This window comes from Microcaecilia unicolor, chromosome 8 (genome assembly GCF_901765095.1).
Source record: "Microcaecilia unicolor chromosome 8, aMicUni1.1, whole genome shotgun sequence".
Classification (NCBI taxonomy): domain Eukaryota; kingdom Metazoa; phylum Chordata; class Amphibia; order Gymnophiona; family Siphonopidae; genus Microcaecilia; species Microcaecilia unicolor.
In genome coordinates, this window is record NC_044038.1 from 192136189 (window position 1) to 192163526 (window position 27338).

At 42.7% G+C, this 27338-nt stretch overlaps 1 protein-coding gene across 1 annotated transcript in view; it reads right to left on the reverse strand.

Annotated features, from left to right (window-relative positions):
• Nucleotides 1-21109: 21109 nt before the first annotated feature.
• Nucleotides 21110-27338, reverse strand: part of CSNK2A1 (casein kinase 2 alpha 1) — a 235371-nt gene continuing 229142 nt past the window's right edge. Inside the window, 2 exon segments of the mRNA XM_030211651.1 lie at nucleotides 21110-21960; nucleotides 22262-22348. Of these exon segments, the coding sequence (XP_030067511.1) occupies nucleotides 21845-21960; nucleotides 22262-22348 (203 nt within the window). The 3' untranslated portion in view covers nucleotides 21110-21844.

A 27338-nucleotide genomic window follows, 5' to 3' on the forward strand; every position in this document is an offset into this window, starting at 1 on the left:
GATCGTTACATCATCAGCGTAGATGTATGGGTTGAGGTTTTGGTTTGATAGTAGTTTGGCCAAGGGTGTCATCATTAGGTTGAATATATTCAGTGAGAGGGGAGATCGCTGTGGAACTCCACATTCAGGTGTCCATGTGGCTGATGTAATCGAATTTGATGTCACTTGATATGAGCGTGTGGTTAGGAATCCTTTAAACCAATTAAGAACGTTGCCTCCGATACCGAAGTATTCAAGGATGTGTAGTAGTATTCCATGATTAACCATGTCGAAGGCGCTTGACATGTCGAATTGTAGTAGTAATATATTCTTGCCGGTTGCAATCGTTTGTTTAAATTTAGTCATGAGCGTAACTAGTACTGTTTCAGTACTGTGATTAGAACGAAATCCTGATTGGGAGTTGTGAAGTATTGAGAACTTGTTTAGATAGTCTGTGAGTTGTTTGGTTACCATCCCTTCTGTTATTTTGGTTATTAAGGGAATGGATGCTACTGGTCTATAGCTGGTGAATTCACTCGCGTTTTTCTTTGCATCTTTGGGCATGGGGGTGAGTAGAATGTTTCCTTTCTCCTTTGGGAAGAGTCCATTTTGTAGCATAAAATTCACGTGTTTTGTTAGATCTGTTATAAAGTGTTGGGGGGCCGATTTCATAAGGTTATTTGGGCATATATCTAGTTTGCAATGAGCTTTGGTGAATCTTAAGCGTTTGGGAAATGAGATCTTCCGATATTACCTCGAATTCAGTACAGATCCTATCTGCTGGGTATACTCCAGAGTTTGGGTCTAGGCAGTCTAGGAGTGCAGCGTATTCGATGGGGCTGGCAGGTATTTTAAGTCGTAGTTGTATTATTTTCTCTTTTAAGTACTTCGCAAGGTTTTCAGCTCCTGGTGTATCTTTGCTGCTGTTCGTGACTGTTGTGGTGTCTAGTAGTTTATTCACGAGTTGGAAGAGTTTGTGTGTGTCCTTGTAATTTGGTCCAATTTCAGTTTTGTAGTATAGTCTTTTGGTTTGTCTTATGGTGTATTTATATTTTCTACGGAGTTGTTTCCAAGCATTAAGTGTGGGATCGTCTTTCTTTTTCCTCCATGCACGTTCTAATTTCTTAACTTGTGTTTTGAGTTTTTTCAGTTCTTCGTTGAACCACGGTATTGAGTTCTTTCTTTGCGAGGTTCTAGTTTGAATTGGGGCGATGTTGTCTAATATTGTTCTGCATCTATCGTCCCAATCTAGGAGGAATTTAGTTGTGTCTGCCTTTTATAGTAGATCTGTTGCCAGAATATTGCCGGGTCTATTTTTCCTCTCGTGGTGTAGGTTTTTCATTCTTGTGTTTTGATTGTAGTTTTCGTTCGCCATTGGAGGGAGATGTATGCTCTGTAGTGGTCTGACCACGGTGTGGGTGTCCATTTTGTATCTGCTACTATAAGGTTTAGGTCTGGATCGAATTTATATGCGATAATGTCTAGTGTGTGTCCTTTGGTGTGTGTTGGTTGTGCATTTGGTACGTGAAGATCCCATAATTGTAGGAACTCTTTACATTCTTGGGTGCTTGTTGAGGTAGGATCTTCCAAGTGCAGGTTAATGTCACCTATTATGATAAGGTTTGAAGTAGAGATACATGTGTTCGAGATGAAGTCCATGAGGTGTGTTTGAGAGTCTTGCCAGTTGCCTGGTGGCCTGTAGAGTAGGATGACGTTAAGGTGTTCCTGCAGGTTTGGGTGATTGATTCTTACCGATGCAATTTCAAGCTGAGGTAGGATAGATTCAGCTGTGGTTGTGATGGTGAACTCAGATTTGTATATTATGGCTATACCACCTCCTCTTTTCCAATTTCTTGTCCAGTGGGTAATTTTGTATCCTGGTGGGCATAAATCTAGGATTATTGGATCCTTAAGGTCATGGATCCAGGTTTCAGTGATGAATAGGAGGTTGAGATTGTCTGTAGTGATCCAGTCTGTTATAATCTCTGTTTTGTTTACTACTGACCTGGCGTTTGCGTATCCCAGTTGCATTGGATGGTATGGTTCGTTCCGGGCCGTAGATGTGTTAATTTTTATTAGTTATCTGTTTTCTTGGTATTTGGTTTTGTTGTTTCCTTTTTTCCCTTTCTGTTGGTTATTTCTGTATGTATTTATTTTTCCTTTTAGTTGGTTCTTATTCTTTTGGTTTGGTGAGTTGTAGATGGGTTAGCTGTAGGGTTTATGTATTGTGGGTAAGTTATTGTTTAAGTTGGGAGTGGTCCATGGTAGATTAGGGGGAGGAAGTAAATTATCATGAATAGTTTTTTGGTATTCATGTTGGCTGTAGTTCGTGTACAATTTAAACAGTAAGCAGTATAGTATACACAGTATGGTATAAGCAGTACAGTATAAACAGTGCAGTATAAGCAGTGCAACTTGAATAGTAAGCAGTATAGCATATGCGGTACAATATAAGCAATACAGTGTATGCAGTGCAGTATGAACAAAGCAGCTTGAACAGTAAGCAGTGCCCAATACAGTGACCGCAGTGCAATGTAAGCCGTACAGTATAAGCAGTGCAACTTTAAACAATAAGGAATGCAATATACACAGTGCTGTGTGAACAGTAAGCTAGTGCAGATTTAAAGTTCTTTAAAGCAGTATTAAAGGTAATACAGTTCTGGTACACTGAGTTGGGTGTGGTTTTTGTTTTTAATTATTTTTTTTTTCTTTTAGACAGTCAGTTTCGATGTATGCCGCGTCCACTCCCAGCAAACCCCTGCTCACCTTCACCTCCGTTCGCCGCTGTACTTCTTGCCCAGCTCTGTCCTCACTTCATCCCACTCTCTGTGCTCTACTTACCAGCCAGGTCCCTCTTTCACTGGTTGGCACTGGTGGTAGCCCCCTTCAGCGGGGTCCGATTCGGGTCCAATGAGCAGGCAGCCGATCTGGAGGGCGACGTCACTGGGAAGGTGATTTTCGGCGTGGTAGCGTTCGTCAGTTGAGCAGATGAGAGATATATTAATACCATCACCTGGTGCTTTTAGTGCAGAATTGAGAGACGTGTAAAGCGAAAGCTTTCCACCTTGACTCGTTTCAGTCTCTGCTCTGTTGAGCCGTGTAGCACCACTTGGTTATAATGTGGTTTCGAGATCAGGGAGGGTAGGCCGAAACAGCTGATTTCCCGGCTCATTGGGTTCTCTTGTTCCTCTCTGCGATCCCCGCTGGTGGAGCTCCCGAATTCAAGGGGCCTCCTGGTTTTCTGATCAGCAGCTGATTATGCTGTGCCTCTCTCTCCTCCTCGATCTGCTCGTTCGGTTCAGTCCGGTCCCTCCATGCCCTGCACGTCCCGGATGATGCGAGGTTCCGAGTTGTCTTAATAGCGCATCGGACCCTGATCGAGGGATCACCAACTACCTCTGTGATGCCCTCCGAGGCCGGCGGGCGACGAGGTCGATCGATCCTGGCTCGGCTCAGTCTGGTCGGGGACGCGGCCAGCAGATAACCTCAATCAGTTCGGGATGCTGTGAGGTCGCCCCGGTCCAGAGAGCCGCCAAATGTCTCCGTGTCAGCTCCAATCCGCCTCTAGCCCGGCCTCAGCCTGGTTCAGGACGATTCAGACTGATCCTGTACTTTCTGCCGGCCCAGGCGGACCAATTCAGTCGGGATGTGTCGTGGCCACGAGGCAGGCAGACCACCCCGATCAGCCTCGGGCTCGCTTGTCTGCTTTCATTTTACAGACTTTGCGCATTTGCTTTAAACTTTGTTTTGTTTTCCAGACCTTACAAGCACATGGTATTGCTTGTTAAACCCAAAGGCAAAACCTAAGGGTGATTAAACAATTTGGAATAAACCATTTTGTGCTGTAGATGGTGCTGTTTACTTTGCAATGTGTGTATATGTGATCATGTTTGAATAACTGTCTATACTTATGGCTATGATTTCTGAACATGTAGCATAATTGAAGGACAGGCTTTTAAATGCCTAGTTGGGTATATATGCTGACATACCCATAAACTTGCTCCTATGATGTTACTGAATTCTATTATTTTGTCTCACTGTATTTTCAAATATAAGCCACATTGAACCCAATTTGATTAGGATAATGTGGGATATAAATATCAAATTTAAAAAATCCTTTATCCTCCACCTTCTAAGACACTGCCTATCCAACTGCATGGTGATGGCACAAAAAAAGCGAGGGAGTTGTTTACTAAAGCTTAGCTTAAGTTATCTTCAGCAGGGTCCATAGGAATAAAATGGGCCCTGCTGCAGATAACTCAAGCTAAGCTTTAGTAAATGGGGGGGGGGGGGGGGGGGGGGGGGGGGGGGGCAAGTTTGGTCCAGTAAAGACCAACTCAAAATAACCTGCTCCCTTAGCTAGGCTCTATTATTACAACTTGCCCCCCCAAAAGATCAAAAAATGGAATGGAAAACCCACCAATTACGGACACAATCAACAGAAAGGAAAGAATGGACACAACAAACCCAAATACCAAGATAATAGACAACTAATAGAAATCATCACAGATTCGAATCTAATTGAACCTCATCAGCTAATACAAATAGGCTATATAAATGCCAGATCTGCAGTCAACAAAACCACGACAATAACGGATTGGATCACAACTGACAAGCTCGATTTCCTACTCATCAATGAAACTTGGATCCATGACCCCAAAGACCCCATAATCCTAGAACTATGCCCCCCAGGATACAAAATTACCCACTGGACAAGGAACGGAAAAAGGGGAGGAGGCATAGCCATAATCTATAACTCCCAACTCACCATCACTACAATAGCGGAATCCATACTCCCTCAACTGGAAATAGACTCAGTTAGAATCAACCACCCATCACTACAAGACCACCTAAACCTTATCCTGTTTTATAGACCACCAGACAACTGGCAAAACTCCCAATCACAATTTATGGACTTCATATCGAATACGTGTGTTTCTGCCCAAAACCTTCTTATACCAGGTGACATCAACCTTCACCTTGAGGATACCAACCTAAATAATGTATGCGAAAGCAGGGACTTCCTCCAATTATGGGAGATCCACTGGCCAAACATGCAACCCACCCATAACAAAGGACACACACTAGATATCATCACATACAAATTCTCATCAGAACCAAACCTTGCAATAACAGACACTAAATGGACACCTATACCATGGTCTGACCACTATAGAGCAAACTTCTCCCTTCAATGGCGAAAAAAAAAATCCACAACATAAACAAGAACTACAAACATATATCACAAGAGGCAAAATAGATCCGTTAACATTTTGGCAACAATTCTATAATGATGAATGGACACCCTCAACAGACTCATACCAATTTCTTCATGAATGGGATAATAAATGCAGAATCGTGCTAGACAAAATAACTCCGCTTCAAACTAGAACCTCACACAGAAAAAATTCAATACCATGGTTCAATGAAGAACTAAAAGAATTAAAGACACAAGTCAAAAGATTAGAAAGAGCATGGAACAAGAAACAAGACACCTTCACATTCAACAACTGGAAACTACAAAGAAAATACAAATACACCATTAGACAAACTAAAAGAACATATTATAAATCTAAAATTGGACCAAACTACAAAGATACACATAAACTCTTCCTACTAGTAAACAAACTACTAAATACCACACCGGTGACTACTAACAACACAGATACTCCATCAGCAACCAAACTTGCAAACTACTTCAAAGAGAAAATTATAAAACGACGACTCATGATTCCTATCAACACAACAGACTATGTTGACCTTCTTGAATGTCTAGACCCAATGCAAGGGGAACACCTGGCAGACCGATCATGGACTAAATTTGATATACTCTCGATCAACAACTTATCCCAACTGCTTGGGAAATATGCTAAGTCGCAATGCAAATTAGATACCTGCCCTATCACCCTCATAAAATCCGCTCCTCAGCAATTTAAAACAGACCTCAAGGAACACCTAAACTACATGTTACAAAACGGCCTCTTCCCTAAGGACAAAGGAAACATTCTACTCACCCCTTTACCTAAAGATGCAAAGAAAAGCACAAATGACCTAACCAATTATCGTCCAGTGGCGTCTATCCCACTAATAACCAAACTCATGGAAGGTGTAGTGATGAAACAACTCACGGACTACCTAAATAAACACTCAATTCTGCATGAATCACAATCAGGATTCCACTCGAATCACAGCACTGAAACTGTACTAGTGACCTTAATGAACTTATTCAAACAAACAATTGCAACTGGTAATAACATACTCCTATTACAATTCGACATGGTCAACCATGGAATATTACTAAATATTCTTGAATACTTTGGAATTGGAGGTAATGTTCTCAATTGGTTCAGAGGATTCTTAACTACAAGATCGTACCAAGTAATAGCGAACGAGGATATCTCAGACCAATGGATACCGGAATGTGGAGTTCCCCAAGGATCCCCACTCTAACCAACCCTCTTCAACCTAATGATACCATCCTTGGCCAAGTTACTGGCCAATCATAACCTCAACCCCTATATATATGCAGACGATGTCACAATCTACATCCCCTTCAGACAGGATCTAAAGGAAATCACCAATGAGATTAATCAAAGCCTCCAAATCATGCACTCCTGGGCAGATGCATTCCAGCTAAAGCTTAACACAGAAAAAACACAATGCCTTATACTCACCTCACAACATAACGCAAATGACTTCACCACCATGTCCACACCAAACCTATCTCTTCCAGTCTCAAATAATCTGAAAATTCTGGGAGTGACCATAGACCGAAACCTCACACTTGAAACCCATGTGAAGAACACAACAAAAAAGATGTTCCACTCCATGTGGAAACTTAAAAGAGTCAAACCTTTCTTTCCAAGATCCATCTTCTGTACCCTGATACAGTCAATGGTGCTAAGTCACCTGGACTATTGCAACGCACTATACGTTGGCTGTAAAGAACAGACTATCAAAAAACTGCAAACAGCCCAGAATACCGCAGCCAGACTCATATTTGTCAAAACAAAATATGAAAGTGCGAAACCTCTACGAGAAAGGCTTCATTGGCTCCCACTCAAAGAACGTATCACGTTCAAGATCTGCACAATTGTTCATAAAATCATCCACGGAGAAGCCCCGAGCTAAATGTCAGACCTCGTGGACCTGCCTCCCAGAAATGCTACAAGATCAGCATGCAAATTCCTTACTCTGCACCTCCCCAACTGCAAAGGACTAAAATACAAGCTATCACACGCGACCAACTTCTCCTACATGAGTATGCAGCTATGGAATGCGCTACCAACTGACTTGAAAACGATTAACAACATAACTAACTTTCGTAAATCTCTGAAAACATATTTCTTCAACAAGGCCTACAAATAGGAACCCACAACTAATTATAACACTTCACCTCCCTGACCTATTCTGATGTTATCCTTCTATAACTTAGCCTAGGCCTTTTTTCCTCATCAGAATCTTGTTTGTAACACCAACTGTGTCTATCTCCTGGAATGGCGATGCCATAACAGGTACTTGTAAGCCACATTGAGCCTGCAAATAGGTGGGAAAATGTGGTGTACAAATGCAATAAATAAATAAATATTGAAAATGTAACCATACCATGTCTTCATGGTTATGTTCCACTAATAAGTTAAATGATTAACTGGCTTTCTTAAAAGGATTATATAACATCTGGCTGCGTGACTATGAACAAAAACACACATTTGTATGATATTCCTCATGTACAGCCACAAAACAACCTTTTAGGGTGGATAGTGTTCACAATGAGCTCCTTTTATTATCAATCAGATAGAAGAGTTTTCAGCTTTGGCACAGTGTAAGTCATCACAAGAACAAAATATAAGAAAACCAATGGACTGCATTAGCAGCTTATTGCCCATTTCATAATGTTTCAACAAATGAGAGATCTGCATGAAACCAAATATTTTTTTTGTTATTGGACTTATAAAATAGCACTTCTCCCTGAAACATGCTCAAAACAGCCTAATCATTTGTGTATCTAAAATTTAAACATCTACAAAAGCGATGAGGTGAAGATGCAGTTCCATGTGACCCAATGAGAGTTTAATTGTACTTCCATTTATTTTCCGTACATTCCATCTTTATAACACCAAGCTTCCCAAGGCAGATTACAACAGTTAACAAGAATCCATCAGGAAACAGGATATCCTCATTGAGATTTGGCCATGTATTACTGTAGTGCAGTAGTTCTCAAACCTGATCCTGGAAGCACCCCAGCCAGTCAGGTTTTCAGGATATCCAGAATGAATATTTATGAGAGATTTGCATGCAGTAGAGGTAGTGTATGCAAATCTCTATCATGAATATTCATTGGGGATATCCTGAAAACCAGACAGGCTGGGAGGCTTCCAGGATCAGGTTTGAGAACTACTGCACTACAGTAATACATGGCCAAATCTCAATGAGGATATCCTGTTTCCTGATGGATTCTTGTTAACTGTTGTAATCTGCCTTGGGAAGCTTGGTGTTATAAAGATGGAATGTACGGAAAATAACAGTAGCCAATCCAGGTTACAAGTACTTGGCAATATAGTAAAAGATTAAAACAGAGTTTATATTGCTTATCCTAGAAAAAAGTGAATTTTCCTACATCCATCTTAATAGTGGGTTATGGACTTTTCCTTTAGGAAATTATCCAAACCCTTTTTGAACCCTACTAACTGTTTTAACCACATTCTCTGGAAATGATGTCCAGTTTAATTACACATTGAGTGAAGCAATATGTTCTCACATTTTTTGTAAATGTACTACTTAGTAGTTTCATTGCACGCCTCCTAGTCTTTATATTTTTGGAAAGAGTAAACAAGCGAGTCACTTCTAGCCAATCCACTGTAATCTGTATTTTATAGACCTTTATTGTGTCTCCCCCACAGCTGTCCCTTCTCCAAGCTAAAAAGCCCTAGTCTATTTAATATTTCCTCAGAGGTCACCCCCATCCCCTTCATCATCGTATTCATTGTTCTCTGTACCTTTACTAATTCCACTATATCTTTTTTTGAGACATGGTGACCAGAATTACACATAGTATTAAAGGTATAATCACACCATGCAGCGATACAAAGCCATTATAATATTTTCACTCTCTCTCCCCCTCCCTCTGTTGGGCTAGTGTCCTACACTCACTCTCTTCCCTGGACCCTCCCCCCCCCCCCCCCCCAATCCAGCATTTGCCCAATCTCTTCCCTCTCATTTTTGATCCAGGTCTCTCGCTTCCATTTACTTCCCTAGCCCCCCCTGCTTTGCTCCAGTTCTCTCTTCCCATCTCTCTCTTCCCAAGTCCAGCACCTCCCCCCCCCACAGTCTGGCATATCTCCATTGGTCCTGGGTCCAGCATTTGTCTAGCTCCTCCCTAATCCCCTGCCAGGTCTCCACATTGGCAGCAATGAAAGCGGCCCCTAGCTGTGAGCATTTTGTCAGGTCAACACAATGGGCGCTACAACCCATGGCTACAGCTTTACTGTACAGTTGTATTTAAAAAAAGAATTCCTCTTGCAACCTCTTTGAATATACTTTCACATGTCTCTTCTGTATAGAAGATGTGTGGAAATGAATTTTATAAAACAATGGGGCAGTGGGCTGTCTAAGAACATGCGCCATCCAGAAAGGAGAATAGCTTACCCATAAGACAGGAGGGCAATGTGCCTTCATCATCCCTGCTTGACACAGAAGAACATATTTACTGTTAAGATACCTAGCTGCAGATGTTCCTTAAGTCTGCATTTAGATGAAGCTCTGTTCCACTAGGCAAAATCCCTGAAACAGAACAGGTGTATCTTTATATAATAAACAAGCCAAATATCTGATCCCTAAATAACTAACCCAAGAGAGTGCATACTCATGTAGCAGGACTGGTCTGGAAGGACAAGGAAAGCCATCTTCTTTTCCATCCTTGCACCTTGGGCTTGTAGATACTCTATATTAGCACTAGTAGATTCAGCAGGCCCTGAAGGCACACGCTGTTCCAAGGCTACTGTCCTGCAGAATAGTTTCTATCTACAAGACAACCGATTCATGTGGAAAAGCAAAGATACTTAGCCTGTTGTCACTGGAGAATATCTGCTACAGGCATTAATTCTCATATGTGGGTAACATCATCCACAGCACCCGATACGGAACACAATCCAGCACAGTATATCTTTAAGAGCTTATGGCAGCACTCCCATCAAGCATACATGCGTGCCTTCCCATCTGCCACTCAAGCTTGGGACCAACAGTACAGAAATATAGCTATACAAGACAACTCCAAGGGTTACAGTCTTCAGAAAATACCTGCTACAGGTAAGTATCTCCAAGGACAAGCAGGCCAGCTGATACACACATATGGAAAACTCTAGCAACCAGGCTCACTGAAAACAGTAGGACAATAGGAATTCACAACAGCAAGGCCAAGTCCTGAAACTGTATTCAAAAGCCGAAAGTGCAACCTGCAAAAGAAGAAAATGGGTCTAGGAGAGTGGAGTTGGAATCTAGAACCCACACAAATTCTGCAGGGCTGACTTGAACAAAGTTACAGCGGGTGTCTTGCTCAAAGGCAATAGTGGGATATGAATGTGTTGCTTGAAGACCACGTTCTAGCCTTGCAAACCTCTGCTAGACAGGCTGATCTCAAATGGGCCGCAATGGCTCTGACATGACCCTCAAGAGTCAGCCCAGCTTGGGTATAAGTGAAAGAAATGTAATCCATAGCTATTTGGAAATTGTGTGCTAGCCAATGGCAACCCCTAATCCTGTTGGGATCAAAACAAAAAGCGGGGTGAACTGTCTGCAGGACAGAGTCCGCTCCTGGTAAAAAGCCAATGCTCGCTTGCAGTCTAAGGTGGAAGTGCGCTTTTGCCAGGATGGGCATGAGGTTTAGGAAAGAATGTTGGAAAAACAATAGACTGATTCAGAGGGAACTCCAACACAACCTAAGGCAGGAACTTAGGGTGCGTGCAGAGAACTAAGCTGTTTTGATGAAAATTTCATGTAAGGTACATGTGCTACTAGGGCCTGAAGCTCACTGATTCTGAGAGCTGAAGTAACTGCCACCAAAAACAAGAACTTCCAGTTCAAGTACTTCAGTGGATAGAAATCCAGTGGCTCCAAAGAAGCTTTCAGCAGCTGGGTGATGATGATGTTGAGGTCCCACAACACAGGCGGAGGTTTGATAGGGGGCTTTGTCAAAAGCAAACCTCTCATGACGCAAACTACTGACTGTGACGGGCTTACTTTCCACACAGTGATAGTAAGCACTAATTGCACTGAGGTGGACTCTTATAGAGTTCTTAAGACCAGACTCAGAAAGGTATAGAAGGTATTGAAGCAGGGCTTGTGAAGGGAAAGAAAAGAGGATTTAGGGCCTTGCCCTCTCACCAGACGGCAAACCTCCTCCATTTGAAAGAATAACACCTCTTAATGGAACCATTCCTGGAAGCTACCAAGACCCTGGAGACACCCTCTGGTAAACACAAAGCAAATCCTAAGCTCTCAACATCCAGGCTGTGAGGGGCCAGAGACTGGATCTTGGGATATAGAAGAGAGCCCTCGTGCTGCATTATGAGGGTCAGAAAACATTCCAGTCTCAAAGGTTCTGCAGAGTAACTCCAGAAGAAGCAAGAACCAGATTTGCCTGGGCCAATAATCAGGATCATTGTTCCCCATTTCAGCAAAGTCTTCCCACGAGAGGGATAGGAGGATAAGCATACAGAATGCCTTTACCCAATGGAGTAAAGCATCTGATGCTAGTCTGGCACATGCTTTGAGCCTAAAACATTTGTGAGGGACTCTGTGATTGTAAGGAGTAAGGTGATTGTAAAGAGAGCCACACAGGGGATGCCCCACACTCATAAAATCTCTTGGGCAATGCTTGTGTTGAGTGACCACTTGTGCGGCTGCAATACTCTGCTCAGTCTGTCTGGATTTGCCTGTTTCGGACAGCCTCCTGACATAAAGGGTGTTCAGCCAATCTCTGAAAGCCTTTAAAGCATTCCAGATTGCCCATAGCTCCAGAAGATTGATGTGAAGATCAGTGTCTGGGGCTAACGAAGCATCCTGAGTGTGCCTAATTGAGCTCCTCACCCCAAGTGGGATGCATCTATTGTCAGCACCTTCTGGGGCTGAGGAATCTGGAATGGAAGTCCCATTATCAAACTGGATTGAATTGTCCACCAGAGGAGGGACTGAATCAACTCTGGGGTTACTCGGATAACATCTGCTAGATTCCCGAAGGCTTGACACCACTGGGAAGCTAAAGGAGTGACATGAACAGCAGAAGCCACGTGGCCTATTACAGCTGACATAGGCCAAGCTGTGGGCTGACTCAAACCCGAGTAGTGAGGGCAACTAGAGTGCCTGCCTGTGGCAGAGAAAGGCCCATGCCTGCTATGTGACCACCAGGGCTCCAATGAATTCCAGTTGATGAATCAGGAGCAGATGGGACTTGAGGTATTTAAAACGAATCCGAGAAAGCTCTAGCACTCAAACAGTTTTCCACATGGACTCCTGAGCACTGTCCCACTACATGCTATTCACCAGCCTATCTTCCCAATAGGGAAACACGTGGACACTCAGTCTGCGTAGCAACATTGCCACCACTGCTAGATATTTGTGCAAAAAGAGACAAGATTATTAGGGGTCCAACAAGATAGTGCATTGAACATGAGTGATCAGGTTGGTAATGTTGTTCAGGTTTGTTTTTTTCAGCTGCATTTGATTTTTAGGCTTAAACTATTTATGATTTGAGACTTATGGTACAAGGGTTAGTGTTGTCGTAGATGGATTACTGCAATGCCCTATATCTCAGAATATCATTACTGGTGTGGAATCTCCTTGAAGGATACTATTGAAACAAGACATGTAGGGAATCCTAGTAGAGGGGATTCAACAATGCTGAAAGAAAGCCAGGTGTGCTTAATGAGAGAGCAGGATAAAGGATGACATTATCCCCTTCAACTTCTAAGCAGCTTGTAGATCAAAGGAAAAAACACAATTTGAAGTGCCTCTATACAAATGCTAGAAGCCTAAAAAATAAGATGGAAGAGTTAGACTATATAGCACTAAATGAGAAGGTAGATTATAATAGGCATCTCAGAGACTTGGTGGAAACAGGACAATCAATAGGACACTGGGTTAACAGGGTACAAATTGTATCACAATGATAGAGAGGACCAAATTGGAGGGTGTGTGTGTGCGCTATATGTTAAAGAGGGAAATAAGTCAAATAAAATAAACATTCCAAATGACACAGATAGCAGCGTGGAATCATTATGAATAGAAATTCCATGTATGAAGGAAAGGAGTATTCTTGTAGGGCTGTACTACTGTCTGCCGGGACAGAACAGACAGATGAAGAAATGTTTACAGAGATTAAGAAAGCTAGCGATATTGACTGGATAATGTTACATCAGGGAGTGCCAGGGAGTTAAATTTTCTAGATGTAATAAACGACTTTCTTGGAGCAACTGGTCCAGGAACTGACAAGAGGGGCAGCCATTTTGGATCTGGTCCTTGGTGGCGTGCAGGGTACAGTGTGAGAGGTGACAAGTGTTGGGTCCCCTGGGAAACAGTGATCATAACATGATCGAGTTTGAGCTAACGGATGAACCCGCAAAGGAAATCTACTGTAGCTCAATTTAATTTTCGAAAGGGTGACTATAATAAAATGAGGAAAATGGTTAAAAAGAAACTAAAAGGATCAGCTGCTAAGATTAGGCCACTAAATCAGGTGTGGACATTATTCAAAAATACCATCTTGGAAGCCCAGTCCAGATGCACTCCACGTATTTGCAAAGATGGTGCAAAGGTAGAAAGAAGAGAAAATGACAGCCAGCATAGTTAATGTCGGGTTCTCGAGGCAGAACCGGAATTCGTGAGCCCTTGGGCCACTGCCGAGGAGCGGCAGGCAAGACCACCCTGAAACTGGATACACTGAAGACCAGGACTGGAACTCTGGACTGGAGTAGTACTGAGGCAGGCAACTAGAGCAGGCAGAACAGGAACAACTTCACCTGCGCTTGACCACCATTCCTCCGGAGTTGAGCTCCGGAGTGCAGGTGGCCGGCAGGACTTGCAGGATAAGGCAGGAACTGAAGATCCAGAGGACCCACCCTGGGGCTGGGATACACGAAGGAAGCTAGGCTAAATACTAGACTCGGACTGAAAGCTGCACGCAGCCACTAAGCCAGAAACAAGACAGACCAAGGGAACAAGACATACATCAAGGCTAGGCAGAGACAGGATTCAGGATATACACTCAGGATATACACACTAGCTAGACAGAGACAGGATTCAGGAAATGCAAGCAAGCTTGGCAGAAACAGGGCTCGGGATATGCAAAAGCAAGCTTGGCAGAAACAGGGCTCGGGATATGCAAGCAAGCTTGGCAGAAACAGGGCTCGGGATATGCAAGCAAGCTTGGCAGAAACAGGGCTCGGGATATGCAAGCAAGCTTGGCAGAAACAGGGCTCGGGATATGCAAGCAAGCTTGGCAGAAACAGGGCTCGGGATATACAAGCAAGCTTGGCAGAAACAGGACTCAGGATATACAAGCAAGCTTGGCAAGCAGACAGAAGAAGCAACCAGGAACTAGCAGAGTCTTTGGGCAGGCAGCGGACCATAGAATAAACCAGGAGCTAACAGAGTCTTTGGGCAGGCAGCAGACAATAGACTAAACCAGGAGCAAGCTGAGTCTTTGGGCAGGCAGCAGGCAGAAGAATAAACCAGGGATAACAGAGTCAGGGCTGAAGCTTCAGCAGCTCCAAACACAGAGAGAAAATGGCTGAAGCTACAGACTCCAAACATACAGCAAGACAATGGAAGGACTAGCAGTCCACAGACACAAAACGGAAGGACAAAAGCCCACACGGAAGGACTAGCAGTCCACAGACACAAGGCAGCAGGGCAGCGCCCACACAGAAGGACTGGCAGTCCACAGACACAAATAGCAGATGGGCAAGAGCCCCAGAGAAAGGCTAAGTAGCAGTGCAACAGTGCTCTCACTAACCTCACAACCTTTTGGCATAAACTCTTACTTACTATGCAAAGGCCCTGAATGCAAGCACAGCATTTCCTTATGAAGGCTCTCACTGATGATGTCACTTACTGCAGGACAGGAGCAGGGAACACACTCACACCAAGGAGAGGCTAGAAATACATAGGAAGAACAGGCAGGAGCCATCTTGGAAGCTGGCACAAGACAAGCGGGAGCCATCTTAGATGCTGGCTCCTCAGAGAGGCATAGCCCACACAGGTGAGGTCTAGTGAAGCAATCAGCACACAGAGACAGAGACAAAACTAACACAGAAACAGACAGAAGCCAGCACAGATGCTGACCCCCAGAAATAAGGTAAGTCTGAGGGTGGTCACGACCACAGACGTGACAGTTAAAAAGTGAAGTAAAAGAGGTCATTACAGCCAAAAGATTGTCCTTCAAAGAATGGAAAAAGGACCCAAATGAAGACAAAAAGAAGCAACATAAGCACTTGCAAGTCAGATGCAAAGCATTAATAAAGAAGGCTAAAAGAGAATATGAAGAGAAACTTGCCGCAGAGGCGAGCCGAACACCTAAATTCCCAAGTCTTCAAATACATCCACAGAGCCCTGTGTACTGGTAAATTATGGAATATAAATCCTGGTATTGTATTGTATGATTCCCCCCAGTCAAGTCCTGCTAAATTAGAAATCCCAAAAGCGGGTAACGGGGGGACATTTACAGTGTGAATGAAACAGCAAGACCATACCTTCAATGTGGCCAAGAAAAGGTATCACAGCCTGAAGGAGAACCCAATTTTCTCCAGAAGCAGCTACTGGTTACTTTGCATCTCATATCCACCACAGAGTCTCCCTCAGGATTTGCCTTTTGTTCCAAATGCCTTGTTATAAGGGGTAACTTTGAAAAGACAGTAGTTATGTTAAACCTTGATACAGCATTGACAGCTAAAAACCTCTAAATGTAATGTCCAATCCCAAATGCAGTCATGCTAATTTCTCAACTTCAGCTATGTCAAACACCAGAACATAAGACAGGAGAGGACTCCATCCCACCTTTTATACCAACATATATCATCAATCGTAAACACAAACCATAGTCCTCTCAAAGAGTTCACAAGGGCAGTCTAGAAAAGGGGAAAGGGTCTCTGGTTTCTCATTTAAAGTAGAAAAGGCAAACAGCCACTAGGAGGACACTTGCTAAGAATTATGAGAACATCTTGTTTCTCTACAGGGAGTGAATGTTTCAGGCTTGTTATTAGTTTTACCTATGAAAAGATTGCAGGGGATTCTTGAGAAGCCAAGCACAAGTTAGCTGTACCAATGCAAAGCTTCCTGCTGTTTTACACCATCCATCCTAGAATCCATCCTCACCTGCTTTCGGTGGCCAAGTTGGTCGGTGTGGTTTTTGCTGCGGACGGGGGGTTGCCCTCTTTCTGTTGGGGCAGAGCGTTTTTCTTTTTTTGACCGTGGTGGCAGTTGGGCCGGAGTGGAGTGGCCTTATCACTAGGGGCTGTTTTCTTCCCATTGGTGCTTCGATGCTACTGCTGCACTGGCTCAGTTCAGCTCTGCCATACGCCTGAGTAGTGGGGGCGGAGATTTGGGTGATGTCTGCTGCTCGACCACTGAGTCCCTCCCACTCAGCTTTGACTTTCAAATTGCCAGCCCTGGGGAGAGGAATGCAGACTTCCAAGCTGAGTGGATATTGTGTTAACATTGAAAGACTGAATTGCTCCACCTTGTAGCCTTGCATTGATCAGCTACCCACAGCAGTTGAACCCAATTCTCAGATTGCAGCAACTATCAATAGCAAATGTCTCTCTTTAAAGCTGTTATAATTTTACACTTGCTAAATCTGATTCGCCTTTCCCTAACCACACCTCCTGAGAAAACCAATAGCATTCCTATAATCGTTCGCTTTCATAGGCAGGTCAGTACTTCCAGCTTTCAGTTCAACAATATCATTATGGTGGTAGGCTAGTTGCATGCCAGCGACTACAACCAAAAGGAAAAGCGGAGAGGTTGCCGAGACAGCTTCGGAAAATTCAACAGAACCCAATTGTGAAGAATTCTTCTAGATTAATCCGTATAGGTTACATTAACGCCAGATCAGCTGTAAACAAAACCGTTATACTTTCCGATTGGATTGAGGCTGACAACCTAGACCTTCTCTTCCTTACAGAAACTTGGATTTGCAAGCAATCAGATCCTATTATCTTGGACTTGTGCCCTCCGGGTTACAAAATAAAACATTGGATTAGACATGGCAAAAGAGGTGGCGGCTTAGCATTAGTTTACCGATCAGATTATATAGTGGACGTGGTCACTGAGTCTTTTACAAATCTGTTGGAAATTGTTACCATCTGAATCCATACCAGGTAGCTGGTCCAATGTTCAACAGATCTTCATGGACTACATCTCACAGGCTTGTGCATCCAGCTCTAATCTTATCTTATTAGGGGATATCAATCTTCACCTTGAGGACAGTGACTCAAGTACAGCTCATGATTGTAAGGACTTCCTTCGACTATGGGGTCATACGTGTCCAGCAACACAATCAATGCATATAAGGGGGCACACCTTAGACCTCTTCTCCCATAACCTATACGGAGAGTTTGGCATAGTCATAGCTCATTCTAGATGGTCACAAGTTCCATGGTCTGATCATTACAAATTTAATCTATCCATTTGCTGGATTAAAAAGGAAACCCATCTAAATCAAACCCGTAATCCCTTCACCACAAGACGTCGTATAGATGCGGTGCAATTCTGGAGGTCCATCTATGATACGGATTGGTCGATTCAGCCTGACTCAGAGAGCTTCCTACTGGAGTAGACTACCAACTGTACACGTGTACTAGATGTCATAGCACCACTCAAAATTAAGGCTTCGCGTGCGCGTACCTCCTCCCCTTGGTTCACTGATGAGCTGAAACAGATAAAAAAAACAAGCAAGAAGGCTTGAAAGAGCTTGAGTGAAAATGAAGACCGGGGACACATTCCTTGCATGGAAGAATGTGCAGAGGAAATACAAGTACGCTATCAGGCAAGCTAAGCGTCGGTACTATTCTGACAAAGTGGGAACAGATAATTATGACTCGAAGGTATATCAACTCTTAAATAAGCTCATAAACACGAACTCAGTTGTCTCTTCAACCATTGACCATCCGTCTGCAGATGAGCTTGCAAAGTACTTTCTAGAGAAAATTACTAAACTCCGCATGTCGTTGCCACCTGCCACCTCTGATTTCGAAGATTTCCTAGCTGTTTTCGAACCCCCTGCGGATGAATTTCCAGCAGACAGATTCTGGACAGACTTTGCACCAGTCAGTTATCGTATGAATTCAGCACCATCCTGCTTTCTCGATCACCTTACATCCTATCTCAATCATATGCTTCAGTGTGATTTGTTTCCAGATGAATTTGGAAACATTGTTTTAACTCCTATACCGAAAGACTGCAAGAAGAAGGTTGCTGATGTCACTAATTATAGACCGGTGGCATCCATTCCACTTTTAGTCAAGTTGATGAAAGTGTGGTCACAAGCCAGCTCACGGATTACATACTAAATTTCAATTTGCTTGCAACTTCTCAGTCAGGCTTCTGTGCAGGACACAGCACTGAAACAGCACTGCTCACTCTACTTACTAAACTAAGGCAGGAACTTGCTACTGGCAAGAACGTACGACTCCTCCAATTTGATATGTCAAGTGCGTTTGATATGGTCAATCACAATATTCTCTTAAGTCTGCTGGACAAATTGGGAGTAGGAGGCAACGCACTCAAGTCGTTGAGGGGTTTTCTCACACTTCGATCGTACAAAGTCAAAGTGCATTCGCAATTCTCATCAGCATGGAGTGCAGACTGCGGTGTGCCTCAGGGTTCTTCTCTGTCGCCTATCCTTTTCAACCTTATGATGGCCCCACTGGCAATCACATTAGCTGAATTGGGACTCAATCCGTATATCTATATCTATGCTGACGATGTTGTAGTATATATACCATTCTATTCTAAAGTATCCGAGATTATTAAGTCCATCAAAAACGCCCTGCATGTTATGGACTCTTGGACAAACGTTTTTCAACTAAAGCTTAATACAGAAAAAACACACTGCCTTGTTCTGTCTTCCCAGCGCAAGTTAATTCATCCAACTTCTATTGTTAACAATCTCATCCTTCCTATCTCTGATCATTTGAAGATTTTGGGTGTTATCTTTGACCATTTTTTAACATTTGAAAGACAAGCAACAGCACAAATGCAGATGTTCATCATGATGTGGAACCTGAAGCAGGTACGCCACCTCTTCGTGACGCATCTCTTTAGAAAGATGATACAATCGTTAGTGCTTTGTTATACAGACTACTGCAATGGTACGTTAGCAGGGTGTAAAGACTGTTTTGGAAATTACAGACTTCCCAAAATACAGCGGCAAGATTTATCTTCAATAAAGCCCAGTTCGATAGCGCAAAGCCTCTTCTTGCTAAACTTCACTGGCTTCCAATCAAGGAGCGAATTGTATTCAAGGTTTGCACCATGGTACACAAAATCATCAATGGGGTTGTACCAAATTACATGCTGACCATGATCGACTTGCCTGCCAGAAATGCTGACCCAACATCGCGATTATATCTCACCTTGCATTACCCAAGCTGGAAAGGATGTAAGCATGGCTCTATTCAGGCGTCAAGCTTTCCATTCATCAGTGCGCAAAACTGGAATGCACTTCCCAGAGCCATAACTAGTCTGAGTGACTACCTTCTCTTTCGCAAGGCACTAAAAATGCATCTGTTTGCACAAATATTTTCTACAAGACCTATGTAGGACTATAACCCCTGTAAGCATGCAAATGTGGATTCTGGTTGGACACATTCTTTTGTACCGTTCTATGTAAAGTGTCTTTTCTTTCTTGCACTTTTGCTCTTCATTTCTAATTTGTCTCTGATATCACCCAGAGATCTCTCTCTCTGGTTTTGTAAGCCACATTGAGCCTGCATGTTTGTGGGGATAATGTGGGGTACAAATACATTGATAAATAAATAAATCCATTATTATAGTAATCCATGCCAAGTCCCCAAGTACTTCCTGCAGAAGATGTACTGAGGCACATCCTATGTACGTATAGGTAAAGACAAAGTGCTTTTTTTCATTTCCATCTGAAAACAGTAGCTATGTTTGTCAAACCCAAAATGAAAAATTGCCAGACATTTTCAGAGGAAAATTAAAATAATCTCCTACCCACTTGCAAATCCCTAGTGGGCCATGTCATGTCTCAGGCCTAGACCCAAGGCTTCAATGTTTGATATCCATCCATCCACTACAAGAAAGGTCTTTTGGGGGGATTCTGATTCACTATAGGGGTCCTGGGACACCAGGAGCAGAAACAATCTCCATTCTCAAGATGGCACTGCCAAAGCAGGAGCAAGGGAGGATTGTTCCTGCCCCCACTATAGTAAGACTTCTATGGTGAGTCAAGATCTTAAAGGGAACTTCTTTGGAGAAGGCAGAGTTTTAAACATTGAAGATCCAAGTCAGGCCAATGACATTTTGGATTTGTGAAGCAGCAGGGTTTCAAGGGGCTGAGGTCTTCATATATTTGAATTTCCCCTATTCTGAGGCCAAAGTTTTTTTTTTAATACATGTTAAAAATGTAAAATTACCAATTATAAGCACTGAAAAAAGCTCTTAGGACTGCAAAGTTAGTACCTGCAGTGTGCCCTTTGTGCAAGGTGCTTCTGGAAGTGCACACAGGTAATATATGCGTCAGAATCTGCTGTACCATGTCATCCAGATACCTGGCTTCACATTCACACCAGCTAAGCTCTGTGAGCAAGAGGCATACTGTAAAATAGAGCTTCCCAAAATTGTGAGTCAGGACCCCAAATGGTGTCACAAACCCACCTTTGGGGGTCACCATCTAGGTGAACTTTCCCTAGGTGCATTATTATTTTGCACCTTCTGGGGGTCACATAATTTTATTTGGCCATGATCAGGGGGCACATGGCCACAAAAAGATTGGTAAGCTCTGCTGTAAAAGAGGAAGTAGTAACATAGATCTTCTAGGCTCAGCATGCTGAGAAGCTGAGAAGTGGGGTCAGGACACCCCAAACCTAAAAGAGCAACACAGGTAACATATCAAAACTCTGATAAATAAAACAAAATTTATTTACAATGTGGGATCTTTCACATGTGCAGGATAAGGTCTGGCTCTATATACAGCACAGGCAGCATGAGCAGAGCACCTCTTACTATCAGTGTCAGTACCCTGGACCCCCCCCCCCCCCCCCCCCACCTCATGGCACATGAGGAAATAAGGAAGAAATTACTAGACAGGCTCTCACTGCATCAGCTCCAACATCTGTATAAACACTATATATAACAATACCCTGTAACAAACTCTATATTTCAAGTCTATGACAAGGAAATCCTGCAAAGACTCCCTCTCAGCTAATGAGAAGTCAGATCAGTCCACTGTGAATAAGCAGTGGCTCTCTTCCTCAGCATACCAGTGCAGCTTCTTCCCATCGGAGCACGATGAACGGAACTTACTGCTCTTTACAAACAAGTTCTACGGCCAACTGAGGAGGGCGCATCAATCCTGGGGAGACGAGGGTTACCAACAAAGAACATACAGAGGTACAGGGAATTGCTCTTGAAGAACAAATTTTCCAATTAAAAAAAAGTGTCCAAAAATGTTACATTTGCAGGTTATTTTTAGAAATTTCCCCGAGTTAGGAAAACATACAGGAAAAAAAAAAGTTCGTTAAAAAAATGGCATATAATGTTTTTCTTTTTATATAGTGACAAAACTCTAAATTCACTCAGCAATGGCCTTGAATGAGTTCCTTGCCCGGTGGCACTGTAGCCAGCCAGATCACTACTGAGGTGCTCCTGCAGCAGCTGCCACTGGGGTGCCCAGTGCATTAGGGGCAGAGATGACAGGTGATCCTGCCAGAGGTCCAAGAGGAGATGGAGTTGGCACTGAAGAGATTCCTAAAAGAAAACACATATCAATAAATTACTTTACTGTCAGAAGAAGAATAGTCCCACCCCAAACTATTTGTCAGAAGCCTTTCTCCTGGTAGATGAGTCTCACAGAGCAGAGCTCAGATGGGTGTACCTTTGAATGTAGTCTTCACCTCCAGCCCTCTTGACAAAGTAGGGTCCTTCTCCTCTTCTTTACCACTTTCACCTTATCTTTTTAACTCCTTGTCTACCCCATTATCACCATTTTCCTTCATCACCTGCTCCTCTCTATCCACTAATCCCCTGGGCTACAGTAAAGTTGACTGACCTGATATCATATTGGCACTGCTGACAGGGGTGCTACCACTGGGCATGCTGGAAGAGCCCATCCGAGTCTGCTCCTTTACAATGGGGTCTAAGAAAACATAAAAGTTAGTGTGAACAGAGAAAGCAGCTTGCTTTAAGGCCCTTCTAATACTTATGCAGGAGGTTACTCATCACACTGAAAAGTAGCTTAAATTTACATTCATACAAGAGCTGAGAGCATTCTGCTTGAAACTATTTTCACTACAGCACACTTTAGAACATACAGGAAAGACAAATCATTTAATAAATGCGAATGCCTCAGCCTCTCCACATTCCACCTTCAGCAAGAGGGAGAGAAGTCAGCTGTACTACACACAAAAGGTAATTTTATACCCTCTTACATTACTGAAAAATATGTTTACGTTTATTATTATTTATATCCTGTCTTTATCCAAGGCAGGTAACAAAGCAACATACACAAATTAAAATACAAACAAATTACCAATAAACACACACAAACATGCACATTGCCTTCTCATTTTTTGGACTGTGCAAGATTTTAAAAGTAAAGGCACATACTTTCATTTTGAAAATCATCCCAAGAAACATGCTGAAATACTTTCATATGTGCTAATAGGTATAGAATTATTTTTTTTTAAAATAAAAATACAACTTTCCTGGAGGAAGTGACATCGCCAGGCCAAATGGCTGCTTAAGCACACAGCTCCTCAATGACCTGGGGGAATCCACATTCATCAGTTGCCTTGAACTGCTTTAATTGCTAGATTATTGTAATACTTCTCATCAGCAGAGCTGAGATGAGCAAAAAGCTGCCAACAGATCTGCAGGACTTTGCATATTAGGGGAGCAGTCAAACGCACTGTAAGGCGGAAAACATGGTAGCCACTAGCTCTCAAATACCAACAGAATGCTACCTGACCATCTCTCAAAGAGCAGAGATGATGTGTCCCCCACATATTGTTAATATGTGTTGTAGCTTGAGGCCTATCCACTGGAATGGTGGTGGGCCAAGTTACTGGGCTTTGGCCAGCTGAGAAGCCCTGACTAGGCCTGAAAGCCCACCAATGGCCTTATAGATGGGAACCTGCAAAAGCAGGCCTGCATGATGGGTCTTAACAAAATCTGGTACAACTGTCAAATTGAACATAGCACCTAAGATGTAGAAATAATGGACAAAAATGGATGAAGTTTGTGGTTTTTAAAATGAAGTCTGTGTTTCTATAAGATGGCACTCAGATCATAAGATGATATGAAAGATGATATGAAACTGAAATGCTAGTATTGAGATATTTTTGTATCAAGAGAGAGAAAAACAAGTGTTGACAAAAGCGGAAATGTCACAATCATGTGCAGATATTTTTGTAACAAGAAAAACATGTTGTTGACAATAACGGAAATCTTGCAATAGCTAAAACGGAAAGAAGAGGGTACAGATGGGCACCTGCCGGAAAGGAAAGTATGAATCAGAGGTTGGGCAATATTAAGAAAAAAAAGGGTCTTGCCATTGACTTGCATGTAGACCTGCGCCTATAAAAGAGAAGAGATTTTGGCAGATCGTTGGAACTTTCCCCAACGCATCCTCAGAGCCAGAACTCTGTGCAGTTGAACATAGAATCTGTCTGATGAATGTACCAAATTGAAGATTTGATTTTGGTAAGAATAAACACTTTATTTCTGTCAACTATCTCTGTCTTTATTTCTTATTCATTCTTTACCTGTCATTTGTTCTGCAAGGTAATCCACACACAAGTAACACTCAGTCTCTGAACTAATTTGGGTTGACTTTTAATAGAATATATGTGGGAACATAAATGGCCAAAGATCCACCTACATCCTAATAGACAGAAAGCTGTGGTCATGGGAATTAGATTTGAACTGAGCCTTCTGATGCCTCCCCAGCGGCGCCATCCATGGGAAGGGATGTCACTAGAATTCAGGGAGGCGGTCTACAAGATCATAGAAGAACAGACCCTCTGTACACCTCCGTGTGGAAAGATCAGACGGGGGTCTACAGAGGGTCAATAAAACAATATGGAGATTAAAAACTAGCTGAAGGAGATCAAAGCTGACATTGCAGCATCAAAAACTGATTTGGCATCTGGGGGTCAGACCTTAGATCAGATATTGCTGAGCTAGGGAACTGAATAAAAGTGGAACAATGAGATGAAGATCAAGTAAGGAAAAACAAAGAGTAAAGGGGAACGACCAAAGAAGTGCCAACCAAGAGATATGTGCGATTTGTGGCATTTGCACCGTCCGACAGAATGGGACTATTCCTTCTATTCTCATTCTCACGATTCTTACTCCCGTATTGATCATTTATTGATATTTCCCTGGCACAGTGGGGAGGTCTCTCAGGCACTGGACCTATTACCATATCGGATCACGCTCCGACTTGGGTCCAACTTCAGTCTCTTCGTGAGGAAGACAAGGATAGGAGGTGGACCTTAAATACAACTTTGCTGACGGATGACAAGATCCTAGCTGGCTATAGATCCCTCTTGCGGGAATATCCTGACATTAACTTGAATTTGGGCCCTTCTTTAGGGGGTCATTTGGGATGCTTTTAAAGCGGTAAGTAGAGGATTTTTCTTACAAAATGCAAGTTCACAGGCTCAGACTAGACGTGTGGAAGTGGCAAATTGTATCTCCCAGCTGACCCGTTTGGAGGAACTTCATAAATCTTCTCAATCGGTTTCCATTTTAAGGGAGATTCAAGCCCTCCGCTTAAGATTTGATAATATTTATTCGGATCAGTTGCAATTTCTCAGATGTCAACAACAACAAGCTCACTATGCCAACCATTATATGCCAGGTCGTTCCTTGGCCCTTAAACTTCGGCAGCAAAGATTTGATCGCACTATCCTTAAGATTGGGGATGGTAGGAATAACGTTTTGTACAAGTCCTCTCTGATTCGTCAACGTTTTCAAACCTCATATCAGTCTTTATACTCGGCTGATTCCACAATTCATCCAGAAGCAATTGAGGATTTATCATCAACTCAAGCACTTCCTTCCTTAACGGAAGTGCAACGTTGTGCTTTGGAGCGTCCTGTTCATGTGGATGAAATCACTAAAATCATTAAGGATCTTCCAATTGGGAAAGCCCCTGGACTAGATGGCTTACCAAACTATTTTTATAAGTCATTCCGGTGGGGGGGGGGGGGGGGGGGGGGGGAGGGAGCTTGCTCCCATATTAGTTGAGATTCTTAATGAAGTTCGTAGTGGGCAGGATCTGCCTCCCTCTATGATGAAAGCTTGGATTGTGGTGATACCAAAACCGGGTAAGGATAGGATGGAATGTTCTTTTTATAGTCCCATTCCTATTCTTAATTCTATGTGTTTTAATGAAATGAAATACTTTATTGAATCCTTAATACTTGTGTGTCTATTTGCAGCAATTAAAAGTTTTCCCCTGAAGCAGTGATATGGCTCTACGACATGGTGACCAGCGTAGGGGAGAGTAACACAGAAGTTACACTAAACTAAGTGGCAAGGATTTTTTTTTTAACACGTTTCTATAAAATTTTTAAAAATGATTAAGTAAAAATTAATTCTCTGATTTTGGGGATGGTTTTTTATGCCAGTGATTGATGCAGCAGGACCATCTAATTCAGGCTTGGCCAACCTATTTATTTATTTAATTTATTTGATCTATCACCAATCGCCATATGGCATCTAGGCGGTTTACAATAAAAGTTCAGAGGAGCAGTAAACAACAAGGGTACAGTTACAGTTTATTAAAAACTTGATATACTGCTAAAACAGTTGGTTAAGCAGTTTACAAATTAAAATATAAAAGAAAAGAAATGCCATAATAAATAAGACAGCAACATGAGTGGAAAGGACGGTCAGGAAGAGGGTTTTTTTTGTTGTTTTTTTAAAGCAGGGTATGAAGGTTCAAGCTTAAGGGTCAGAGAGGGTATTCCAGAGTTGGGGACCAGTATAATCAAAAGCAGTGGTATTTATTTATTTGATATATTAATAGGTGATTTCAACATGCTAGATATAGATTGGGGCGTCCCTGTTGCCAGTTCATCAACCTACAGCCTGCAAAACCTCATTCTCTTGGCTCGCAGAAGCTCCTGGTGAAGCCCTCTCATAGGATCTGTTTTTTTTGCTGCTACTGGTCTAACCAGGAGATCGAGCTGCGTGGCACCATAAGTTGAGGCTGTTCCCATGGCATCAAGTTTTGTGAGATTTAATACCTCAAGTTCAACCTCAACTTCTAGTGAAATGTGGCTCAACCTCATGGTGAAACCAGTCGCGGCAGAAAAGCAGGGATTCCATTGGAGGACTTCACCTGGAGCTCCTGCAGGCCACTCACAGCAGGGAAGCAAGTCTCTATTGTAGGTGAGGGGAACAAGACAAAGTGAAGACGGTGAGGTGAGGAGAAGTAGGAGGGTACATCTAAGACAGAATGGGTGACAGCAGAGGGATACATATATGAGAGACAGAATTGGTTACGGCAAGGGGGGGGGGGGGGGGGGGGTACATATGAAAGAAAATGACCTGCAATATCTGAGGCTTTTTCCTCCCCATTTTTTGGAGATGTATTTATCTATATTAACATATAGTAAATCTTGCTTTAAAAAGAGCTGAATACATTTTTCGTGAAATAACACACAGAGAAGTGGTTCGACTTTGGTCTAATTTTGGCTCTTCCAACTGTAGACCAAATGAAACCCAACCTTAGTAAGTTAACTGCTATACATCATGACCAATTTGTTGCATCTGAAGAGATGGGAATCCTTTCTTACATGGTATTGGATGAATGCTACTTTACAAATAGTTAGTCCCTCTATAGCGAGTACTTGGGTCTTTAAGAGTTTTGTTTTGGGTTACTTATCTCTGTACAAGGGGGGGGGGGGGGGGTATGGTTTTTGATTAATATTTGAACGGGGATTTCTGTTTACAGTTTTTGTAGCCATAAGTGTTCAAAATAAAGTTCAAATTAAAACAAAAATACAAGTTTCCTTATTCTGTGAAGCCAGTGCAAATATGTGAGTTTATGCCACCCAGCCAGCAGACGGAGTCAGAGGACCAGAACTTTACAGCGACATCACTGTACAAAAAAA